General features: G+C 45.7%; 1 protein-coding gene across 1 annotated transcript in view; it reads right to left on the bottom strand.

Annotated features, from left to right (window-relative positions):
- Positions 1 to 10,065, bottom strand: part of LOC142564512 (uncharacterized) — a 52,753-nt gene extending 42,688 nt beyond the window's left edge. The window contains exon 1 of the mRNA XM_075675531.1: positions 9,968 to 10,065. Within this exon, the coding sequence (XP_075531646.1) occupies positions 9,968 to 10,050 (83 nt within the window). The 5' untranslated portion in view covers positions 10,051 to 10,065. The remainder of the gene's footprint in view (positions 1 to 9,967) is intronic.
- Positions 10,066 to 12,116: the final 2,051 nt, after the last annotated feature.

Below are 12,116 nucleotides of genomic sequence, written 5' to 3'. Positions count from 1 at the left end.
TGAAAGATGAAGAAAAAAAATGTACATTAGGAAAATTCTTGTTTGCGATTTCGCTGGAACATACTTCACGACAACCCGCCGTGGTTGCTCAGTGGCTATGGTGTTGGGCTGCTGAGCACGAGGTCGCGGGATCGAATCCCGGCCACGGCGGCCTCATTTCGATGGGGGCGAAATGCGAAAACACCCATGTGCTTAGATTTAGGTGCACGTTAAAGAACCCCAGGTGGTCAAAATTTCCGGAGTTCTCCACTACGGTGTGCCTCATAATCAGAAAGTGGTTTTGGCACGTAAAACCCCAAATATTATTATTATTATTATACTTCACGACACTTGGTCACTGACTGATGCTCTTATTGGCACTTGAGTACCGAACAACACGAGCCGTAGAAATCTCAGTAAACGTTCACTCTCGGAGATCTTTCCCATGAGGCAGTATGGACCTTTCGGTTAATGGCAGAATACATGTCTTCGGACTCTCTTCATTTCCATACATATAGATAAAGGCAAAAGCTAGCGCTTTGACAAATGCGACAGCAATTAGCAGAATACAATACTTATTTATCACTACACCATTAGCACTTTGCTATGTGAAATATACGTCGACTAGTTATTCTTGACCTTTATCTGGCTCAGTCACGTGTGTCATACGAACGTCACGCAAAATATATAGATGCTAACTTGGTTGTCGTAATTCGTATGACGCATACTTGATGTTGACTTCGTCCGTTCGATGACTGCACATGTCCTTTTAAAGAGACCGAATAAGCTTTGCGATTTGCGTGAATAACGCGAATGGTAATTCTAGTAGGTTGTACTGTTGGCACTGATAACTTGCAGAATACGGTCGATTCAGAGAAAGTTAAACAAGTCGGAGAACAGTTGTAATCTTACTAGTTGTGAATGAGAAAGCACTAATGCTCAATTGAATGCTGCTGAACGGTCCTTTAAGATATGCATTCGTGAAGCCCGGAAATGAATCTAAGTAGCACAATATCCTCTCCCTTCCTCATCTGCAGGCGTTCCCTCTCTCTCGAGCCGAAATTCCCTCCCCCAAAGCGGTTCTGAACTAGCAGATGCGCCCCTAAGGCATCACAGCACCTGTTCGCCTACGTGCTATCACCGCTTCGTAATGTATGGCGATACATTCTAGAGGTGCATTCGTATACAGTCAGGGCAAACAAAGAGAACGCCATGGAGTGAATGACTGAGTCGACAAAAAGCATGTGCGCTTGAAGACGATTTCCTTGAAGTCGGGCCTGAGAGTTTCAAATGAATGCCACGCGAGCATGCGGCACTTCAGAGAGCGAAGGACTAACGAAGCCGCATGCAACAAATGGTAGCATACAAGATTAGTGATGAGCGAAGAATCGCTCGCTTACCCAATGGAGCCGGGATCATTGCCTTGGTTTGAAACCAGCCTAGTTGATTCTTTGGAGCGAGAACTTCAACTATGCCACGTCTCCCTTGGCAGAGGGAATACGGAATGTTCGCTTGCCAACCCTTTCACTTGTGCTGCACCCGATGGCACAGCGACGCGGCATCGTGAACAAGGAACTACGCCACAAAAGCGCAAAGGAGGTGCAAAATGTGGAGCCTGGTTACGACGCTCCAGATGTTTTGCACCGCAATGGTTGCGGAAGCAAAAAAAGAAGCAAGACAAAAAGCGCGCGTGACGACGCCAGAGCCCGCGACGGGGTTCGGCCAGTGAGAGGGCCGAGCATCGAGCAGGCAAAGAGGACGCCGGTATCTTCAATGAATGGTGTTACTTTTGATCTTATTGAGAGTATTTGTGCACTCATTTCGGGCAAGTGAGCGCGTTGAGGCACTTGGCGCGTTTTCATTTGGATTTGCAAAGGCGTAGTTAGAACTGGGGGCGAAAGCTCCGGAATAGTAGCACGCGAATAAGCCAGGCTTACGAGAACCAGTGCGAGGGTGACTCGACGTCGCTGCGATGCGCTCTCCCCTGCCGCAACACGTGACCCGCTACGTCGGCAGCAGGTGTTGGCAGCAGGTTCCGTATCTGCCACTCTGCTCAGACGGGGCGCGCTCCTGCCGTTGATTCGCAGTCGACTGGAACCCCGTGGAGGCGCAATCGTGGTGCAGCGTCACAGCCAATGTGAATTTAGGTGCCGCTTCACTGAAGTATACGCTGGACGTTGGCTTTTTTGCTTTGAAGCGTTGACGTCTTTGCATGAAAAATAGAAGCAATACCTAGATGCAAATTGTATTAGCAGTCAAGCTAACAAAAACCTGAGTCATTACGGGAGAATGTACAAGTCAATATTTCAACCAGTATTCTTCGTATTAGGGATTCTCTATTCAAATATTTCATCGACTAGAGTCACCATTATCATGAGCTGGTGTTTATATCGACCGCACGACGAAGGCGATGTCTGATTACGTTTGTCTGGCGCTAGCTCATTTCAAGTTAAGCCTACAATTTTCCTAATTTCATCAACCTACCCAATATTTTACAGGCTTTGGCAGTGCTTCTCTTCCAGTGTTACCAGTCTGTAATTCTAAAGGTCCAATGGTTATCAGCCCTACGCATAACATTGCCTGCCCAGCTCCATTTTTCCCTCTTAATGTCAGCTTGAATATCGTCTATCGGCGCTAGCCCTCTGATCCACACCGCTCTCTTCCTGTGTCATAACGTTACAAAAAAACATTTTGTGTTCCATCGGTATTTGTGCGTTTCTTAATTTGTTCTCAAGATTTGTTGTTAAGAGCGAAGTGTTTGATTGTATACTTTGGTTTTAGAGAGAGCATTAGGCTCCTGCTCATTATTTCGTAACGCCTGCTGTAGGGACTCCAAGCCATTTTTGTTCTTCTGTAACTTTCCTTCTCAGGATTAGGCTTCCCAGCGAGTAATTGACCTACAATAATGTATTCCTGCACAGATTGTAACGGCTCACTACCAATGGTGAAATATTCCTCTCTCACCATGCTATTGAAATTTACCTTGGTCTTCAGCATATCACTTGTACGTGTTTGTACATTTTCCGGCGACCCAATCCTTACTAGTTCTGGAAGTAGATTAACCTGTTTTGCATGCACGTTCTCGCAAGACGGGGGAAGCGGACGAGCACAAATAGCTCCACATCGTTGAGCTCGTGAGTTAGCACCAGAAAGCAAAAATTGTTAAAGACAGCACGTAATGATAGTCGCTGCTCTTAACAATCACTGCACATATGCACGACGAAGAATTATTTGCTTCCATAATCTTACAAGCATCCTATAAGAACAGGAGCAAACCAATATTAGGCGTCGTAATCAGCCTGCGTGTAAAATTTTAAGTACCACTCCATGAACTGCTTGTGTGGGGCACACGTATGTAGTAAGTGATTCCACAAGAAAGTCCTGTCTCCTTCTTACGCCATAGTCGTCATGAAATAAGTGCACACGCAGCTATGTCACTCAAGAACCAAATTACTTCAGAATAGAAGTATACAATAAGTAATGTCATCGAGTCTGTCGGCTGATTCGCTATGGAGCACAACAAACATTACAATTACAAAAAATCTACAGGGGCTCGATTACCGCAGAAACTCGCTCTCAAAACGCCTGAGTGAAGAAACCCGGTAGATTCAGCGAGCGAATAGACTTTCGTGTTCTCTCTGGCTTCAACGAGAATTAAATTTCAAAGGCACAGCGCATCCGAAGCTACTCGCACATGGCTTCCGCACTTTCTCCATATGGCAGATGGCTTTGAAGACGAGGTCTGCGCTGGCGCGCACTTTGTCTATACCACAGATGGTTTTCAAAACACGGCGCCTTCGCCGCCGGGCCGTAAGCAGCAGCCGCCGGAGTATAACCCTTCCCGCACTACTCCACGCCCTCGTGCCTTTTGTGCGACAGAAGACGGCGCGCTTCCGCTCCGCGCTGTTCCCACGTGCGCGCTAGATCTAGCCGAGATCTTCGGCTGATTATCGCAAGCTTTCACTCGCGAATACGCGTTCAGCGCACGACGACGATGTGATCTTATTTGGACTTCGTGCGTGACGTCACAGTGATGGCAACGACGACGGCAGAAATTTGCTTGATGTGTCGATATAATTGCTATCGCAGCAAAAGGAACATCCAACCAAATTTCGACGCTAAAACAACAAGGCCTACGAACCTGGTAGTTCAAATGATTCTTCAAATAAATGTTGGCTATAGCTACCCGTTAGGTTGCTATCTCAGTATCTTTTATCAAGGGCATCATTAACCTTTTTTGTATTTCAGTCTTATTGTATTCACCGCAAAATTACGTAGATCCCATCTTCACTCACGTTGACCGATTAACGACCCTTATTTTTTCTTACGAGAAGGCCAGTCGGGCCGATCGCAATAAAAGTGCAATGTACAATGCAATGTATGACTTTCATGTATATTGGCAATTATTACACCACACCAGCAGGTTTACTTCCATTACGGCAAATTCTCACTTCTGTGGGCACCGCTGGCACCACCTTCAGCAAGAATTGCCGCGCATGAGCACAGCTCATGCTCGGCAATTCTAGTTGCATTTTCCGAATACATTATGTATGGCGGCTCTCCTTCAACTTTTGTATATCAACCGCAGTGCGCCATTTACGAAGTTAGAGTGCAATTCCGGTATTTTTTTTACTGTATTGGCGCTCATTACTATGGTACCTTTTTTGCCTACTATGTGACTCCATTCTCGCATCCTGTGTCTTTGGGACCTACATTTTGATATTACTTCTAGTTCGTTACGACGCTCCGTAGTAGTGAAACGAACGTTTCTTTTGTGGACCATGTTTCAAGGTTCCCAAATCTCAAATACCCCAATCTAGTGTGAAGCTACCTCAGAAGACCTTGTCTTCAAATCCTGTTTGAACAAAGTTGCCAAACGGTCGGCGCACTCGTAATATACCTAAACTTCGTCATTTGGTTGTTGGTATAGCTGTGGGAAAGAAAAGAAAAAAAACTAACATTTCTGTCACTGATATTGATGTTCTGTGCTAGGTGACCAAGGGCAAACTCTTTAAAAGGCCCACGGTCTTGTGTCTCACTTTCGAAGGGCTTATATGCACTATAAAACCCAAGTGGCGAAACAAAAACGGAATTGATCTGATACTCTATGCCGGCTACAAGACAGTTCAGGATTTAAAATTGGGAAGGTAAAGAGCAGTGATATTGATAATCGGTTAGCGAGGTCGAAGAGTGCTCTCAAATTGAAGAAAAATGACCAAAATTAGTCAAGAAAAGACTGATCAACATGAAAGCCGGAAACGCAAGGGAACATAAATAAAGGCTAATGTTCGCAGAGCAATATGCCGTTTTAGAACATGAATAAAAAGAGAAGAGCTAGGTAATGATTGAACGTAAAAGTATTTATTTGAGAAGCAGCAACAGGAGGGGACGCTAAGACACCAAGGCAACAAGATGGTAAACTTTTCAATGTTACAAAGCACTTAATCATAAAAATACATATCTTGATAGTGTCCAACTGAAAGGATCAGATATAATTTCCTTAATTTCTATGACGATAATCAAGAAGAAATTCTGCAGTATTCGAAAGTAAGACGTCGAAAATTTCAGGAAGCATTAAAGAAATGCTCACAACATGAAATCAGTAAGCAGACAAGTCGGCATAGGGGAGGACAAGATGCATCCCATGTTATATAAGGGCCACTTCATCATCAATTTCGATGACATTGTTACAAGCCATTCCCTTACATTGGAGAAAGCGCAAGCACAGGGATGAAAACGAAGATAGAAGATGCGCTCGTGCGGTTGTTGTTTCGACCCCTCTGGTTCTCTCCATACATATTACCTGAGCACATTTTCTTTCATTTGGCCTAGTCTTCTCCCCGTCACATTTCTAGTGGATCTGCGGGAATCAACTCGTTACAACGGAGCTCCACAGCAGCCGACATCAGCTCTTCCCACAGAGACAGAAGACACGGTTCCCGCCGCAAGAGTTGCAGTCAACGGCTGTCGTTGCCCGTTCAAGAGGCCCAGGCCCGTTTTGTCGAACTGATGATGCCGACATTGAAAAGCGATTGGTAATCTACGAACGTGCCAAAACAGCCGTTGAGATGATACGGTCATATCCTACTTTATCTCAAAGGAATAGCAAGGCTCTGGTTCGAGAATCATGAAGAGTAAATTGGAAGAGGGATACCTGTAAGGAAAGGAAGCGTGTTCTTTTTGACAAGTCCTTCGGTCAAAAGATCGCTGCGAAGGAGGACTTAGCATCACGTGCCCAAACATCGATGGAATCCTACATGTCCTATGTGCTAGCCCTACCTGTCTTACCTATCTGCCTTACGTGCTAGCTCTTTGCCTTAAAGTGGATGGTGGTATGGCCGAGTCTAGAAAGAGGAACACGTCCTATAATGGATAGCAGATGACCCGTTTAATCTACTAATTTACAGGAGTTGTGACATCGTGGATGCTATCGTTGAATAGTGCAAGCGTTTGAAATAGCCAAGAGTCAACGTATGGCCCACCAGTTCACTCGGCCTCCACACACGGCGGCAACACCGTCATGCGAAGGAATACCTGCGTCACAGCTGCCGTCAACAGCGGAACACGTACGGTCATACGGTCATACAGAATACGGAATCATACGGTTGGAACTTGAGGCTAAGGATCCTGCTTCCACATTCCTGTGAGCCCAGCGCTGCCATGTTTCCACTTGTACAAGCCAGCCTTCGCCAGGACCAGTGCTGACCTTAACTCTGTGCGCGCCCTCGTTTCCTCCCACCCACCAGACCGTTTCCCAGGTTCATATGTCCAAGACCAGAGGCTACGTTTCCGTAATGCGACTGCTGGCGACTGACCCATTTACTGTAATTGCCGTCGGATTGGTCACGTTACCCGCCATTGCAATAACCGGTGGTCTTGTTCCCACGCGCCCTATGTTCCTAACTGGCGCCCTCAGACCGACCTTAGCCGCTTCCAGCCTTATCGAGAGTGCGCTCAGGCTAACGTTCATGACGGTTCGAAGTTCACTATCTCCGCGTGGTCAACAATCCCATTCGACGTTGTCTCTTCGCACAGTACTTCGCTTCCGCAATTGTGCCGCACTCGAGTACCAATTGAGCGCCAGTCCTCCGGGAAACTAATCGATGCTCTTCCCGCAGGGGAAGCTGCATTGATGACTCGCTCGCAACATCATGTGACCGCATTACCGACTAGATGCAAATTATGTGACGTTAACGTGAACGCTACAGTTGTCTCTGCTCTCGTTGACACAGGGGCACATATATCCGTAATGCATTCGGAGCTTCGCTGTCGAGTTGAGATGGTCCTCACGCCACCCGCATTACCCCTCATTAGAATCGTAGGCGCGGAAATGCTTCCTCTCTTTGGTAGGTGCTCCGCGCGAATAACTATTGCCGGCTCCTGTACGACGGCATTACTTGCTGTACTCGAGCACTGCTCCCATAATCTCATCCTAGGCATGGACTTTCTGTCTGCCCACTCCACTCTTATTGATTCTGGAATCGGATTGCTTTATCTTGGCCTGCTTCGCTACTACGACGCTCCGACCACTCATCAACCGCACCTGTGTTCCATGCGTTACATCCGTCTGGCACCTCAATCCGTTGCGTATGTAGACCTGATGTCTCCCTTCTATTCATGACGACGAATAGACCCTGTCTTCCATTGATGACGTTCTGTTGGCCGGAAATGCCGCTGTTCCACATACCATTCTCGCTGTTTCTATTAATGGCGCTTCCCTTCCCGTCTTGAACTTCAGCTGGTTCACGCAACTTATCTTAGATGACATGACTCTTACCAAAGTCTCTTCTATAAATAAGCATACCGTTTCTGCTTTAGTTGTTGGCGATCCTTCGCTCCCCACTGTACATTACCCCTCACGACGTATTGCCGATCCTCATATTACCGAGAATATCGCGCCCGTCCTTGCGATATCAGGAACATGTTGCGTATTCTCGATGGCGATTACATCCTGACTTCCATTGACGACCTTTTATTTGCAGGAAATCTCGCCGTTCTCTATACCTTTCTCATTGTTTCTGAAAACCGCGCTTCCCTTCCCTTCTTGAACTTAAGCTAGTGCATGCAACTTAAAGCAAATAAGGTGACTGTGACCAAAGTCTTCTCTTAATGAGTATACAGTTTCCGCATTACTTGCCGGGTATCCTTCTCTCTCCGCTGCACTTACGACCTCAAGCCGTATCGCCGATCCTCATATTACCAAAAAGATCGCCTGACCTTCTTTGAGCCCATGCTGCCGATATCAGGCGCATGTTTATGTGTTATCGCGACCTCGTTGAGTTTGATGATCGCCCCTTTGGCCAGACATCTGTCGCCACCCGCTGTGTCCATACTGCAGACGTCAGCCCCATCACATGACGTCCATATTGCGTGTCCCAAAAATAACTTCAATTCAGCGCTAGCTCGCGAAACGTTATATGACATTCCTGCAGTCCCTGGCCGTAACCCGTGAAAAAGAAGGACGGTAGTTGGCGCTTCAGCGTAGACTACCGCCACTTGAACAACGTCACGTGAAAGGACATCTACTATCTGCCGAGAATCGCTGATGCTCTCGCTTGTCTCCATGGGTCTACCTACTTCTCCTCCATCGAACTGCGGTGAGGATACTGGCATATTTCTCTAAATGACCGAATTCATTACACCGGATGCACTTTTTCATTCTAAGGACATGTCATTTGGTTTGTGCAACGTCCCAGCAACATTTGAATGGATGATGGACTCTATCACTAGCGGCTGCGAATCGCCCATATGCTTTGCTATCTAAATGACGTCATGGCTTTTTCTGCGACAATTGAGAGTCATATTACGCGACTGTCGGCAGTCCTTGACATTTTCCGGCCGGCAAGCCCACAACCAAACTAATAAAAATGCAGTTGTAGCCACCACCTAACGCTGCCCTTTGAGACTCTCTTGCCACCAGATACCTACGTTCCTAAAGAGTACGCCCGCGATGCTGCTTCTCAGGCTAAACAGCTCCCCAGATTGCACGGCATCGTCTCTCTGTCTCGCAGATATCCTAACAGACCAGCTATAAGTGCCACCAAAACCCACTTGCTTCTCTCCAGGCTCTTTGGTCCTTGTTTGGATTTCGTCCCACAACGTGGGTCTTTCTTTGAAGCTTCTATTTCACTACTTTGGCCCTTATATGGTTCTCCGCCTGCTCAGTCAAGTCAAATACGACATCGCCCAGGTGGACGGTAGCTCGTCATTTTACGTACAAACCTAGTGATATCGTGCACGTCGCCTGCTTGAAGCAACACTTCTCCGACAACAACCCTTCCGCAAGCGCCGAGAAGGCGATCCCACCGGCAAGGGTGACAGGTTGCAAGCCATTAGCGAATATCGGAGATAGCGCAAGCAAGGGGATGAAGGCGAGGATCGAATAAGCATTGGTGTGGTTGCTTTTCCGCCATCTCTGTTTCTCTCTGTCTCTATTACCTAAGCACATTTTAATATTCCTTCACCTTGTCTTGTTCCCATCATATTTATGGCCATACTGCGGCCATAAATTATGGCCGCAGTAGCGAGCATCTAAACGGCGTTAGGAATACCAACATCTATAGTACAGCTGTAAAAGTGAACACTCAACTTCGTCTTCGGTAACAGTGAAAAGGTTAAACGTAGAATATTGAAGTCAGCAAGGCGAGAGGTACTGGACTCGCAACACACACCTTAATTCAAAACCAAACGATGCTTTATAGAAAATCAAGTCGCGCGCAGTCAAAGAACAGGAGACAAAAAGAAATGAACAAGCATGGTACCGTTTACGGTCGTGCGCTCACACACTCCAGAGGTCAAGACTAGGTAGAAAAAATCAGGCCTATTCGTTGAAAGCGATATCGAGAAAGTACAGTTCGTTATTTCATAGTCTGAACAAAAGGTGACTGATACGTAAATACTTTGCAATGCGTTGGCAGTATCAGTGAACAAGCATAGTCACTGAACGTTATTTCGTTGAGTCATCGTATTCACTCGTCTTTATACTAACCTCCACTCAATTTCACCGGCTCTCACTGCCGGTCCTTGCCACGTCCAGTCATCGGCCCTTATTTTGTTTCTTCTTTCAGTCATCTTCTTGACTCGCCTTCATGCTCACAGCTATGGAGGTCACAGCGCTGGTAGAAACGGAGAGGGCCGAGACAACAGTAAGGGCTCGAATGCTCAATTAAGTGTTATTTTCAGCAAACTACCGTATTTGTGGGTCCACTCACCAATAAAGCCCAATCAGGGCACATGAATACCAGCCGCTTGCGGGGACGCAAATTCATTTGTAGTCAGATGAACTCAAAGGAAACTGATACAGTTATGAGCGGTCCTCTCTATCAAACCATTTCATCAACATTCTCGCGTAATTTAGCTTCATTTCCGTACATTGTTTATTCGATTTTACGTGCAAAAAACCACTCTCAGATTATGAGGCACGTCATAGCGGAGTACTCCGGAAATTTCGACTACCTGGCTCATCCAAATATAAGTACACGGTTGTTTTCGCGTTTCGCCTCCATCGAAGTGCGGCAGCCCTGGCCGGGATTCGCTCCCAAAACCCATTTCTATATATAACAGAGCAATTTTTAAATAAAGGTGTGCACCCAGAGACTCTCTTTTTATCGATAGATTTTTCCCCAGCCCCGGGTGCCAAACCAGACGTGCATCTGTTTAACCTCCCTACCTTTCCTCTCTTCTCTGTCTCACTCTCTTTCTCTCTCTACACCCACAGTCACCGCAATGCACAGGCATATGACCATCGCAGCATTAGTTAAATTTTTGGTTATGTTCTCCTAACCTGTCGTTCAGGAACTTACCATGCTTCCCAAATAAACCTTCTCGCACAATAATGCAATGCGATACACAACATTCTTTACGTATGACACAAGAGGGGACTTTGGTTCTGTTTAGAGCCTACTGTTTTTTTTTTGCAAACGGGACTGTCCTACAGCATAAGGTGATTAATTTCTGCGGAGCGAAAAATACTGCATATATTTTAAACTTTCGTCCAAGTTTCTTTAGTGCATGTGATACGCTGTGAAATTACGGCTCAACGACCTTTTTCATACTGCCACAACGGCGCATATGCGTGCCATTCTATTTCTTTAAATTTTGACGCGTTGTCTGCTACTTAAACACGTACATCAGGATGGTAACCTGCGTTCAGACGCTCTTTTTACATGGCAATGCTTCTTCACCTTTTATTAGGGAATAATTTACAAAGTGCATCTTCGAGACACAGGTTGGCGACTGCTCTTTTGACTACATTAGAAAGAGATTAATTGTGCGGAAGCAATGTCTTATTGTCATGAGGATATTTCCATCAAATATGACTCTAACATGTACAAGTATGGAAGTTGACACTTCACTTTCTTCCTTTCTTCTGTCCCTTCTTACGAAATGTATTTTGCACCACAAATATACCTAGGAAATCTAAGGACCAACTTGGCCAGAAGTCCTTTTGGTTGGAATTATCAATCAAAGCAACTTTATTTCGCAACTTCACAAAGCGAAAAAGGTGGCCGAAGTAAAAGCTGCTACACTTCAGCTCGACTGGGCTCCAGCCACCCATAAACAATGGAGACGAAATACATTTAGCATTACTAAACCTTCATAAAAGCACTGTACAGACATACAATATATCCAAGATTACATTACAATCAAACACGTCTTTTTATTGACATGTAGGAAGTAAGAATGAAGTAGAAAGGCTAAGCGCTCATATTATACATACATAATACGATGGCTAGATGGCTTTCTATTTTTACAATAAAATGTTTTTTTTGCCTGAATAAACTTATGTCTTTCTTCGCGAGAGTTGTAATGTTAATATTTAGTGTGTCAAAATGATTTAATGTCGTTCACAATGTAGGCCGAATTCTCTGTAGGCCGTACTGTGTGCACGAAAAACGAGGGTGCCATGGAGAGCGATACCGAAAAGGAGATGTTGCCGGGGTGTGCTGAAGTTGTGCAAAATCGACAAGAGCATCTAATCTGCCCTGAACGGCTTTCTTACAGACACACAGTAGAGTCTAAGTGCACAAATCTCGAACTTTAAGGATTTTTTTTTAAAAAGAGGCACGGTGTGTTCTAAATAAGAGGGAGTTGATGCAGCGCGGACTGCCCTTGACGGCCGTTGACTGCCCAACGGA

The sequence above is a fragment of the Dermacentor variabilis genome, chromosome 11 (assembly GCF_050947875.1).
Source record: "Dermacentor variabilis isolate Ectoservices chromosome 11, ASM5094787v1, whole genome shotgun sequence".
Classification (NCBI taxonomy): domain Eukaryota; kingdom Metazoa; phylum Arthropoda; class Arachnida; order Ixodida; family Ixodidae; genus Dermacentor; species Dermacentor variabilis.
Note: the sequence above shows the minus strand (reverse complement) of the source record. Positions and strands in the feature narration are given on the sequence as shown.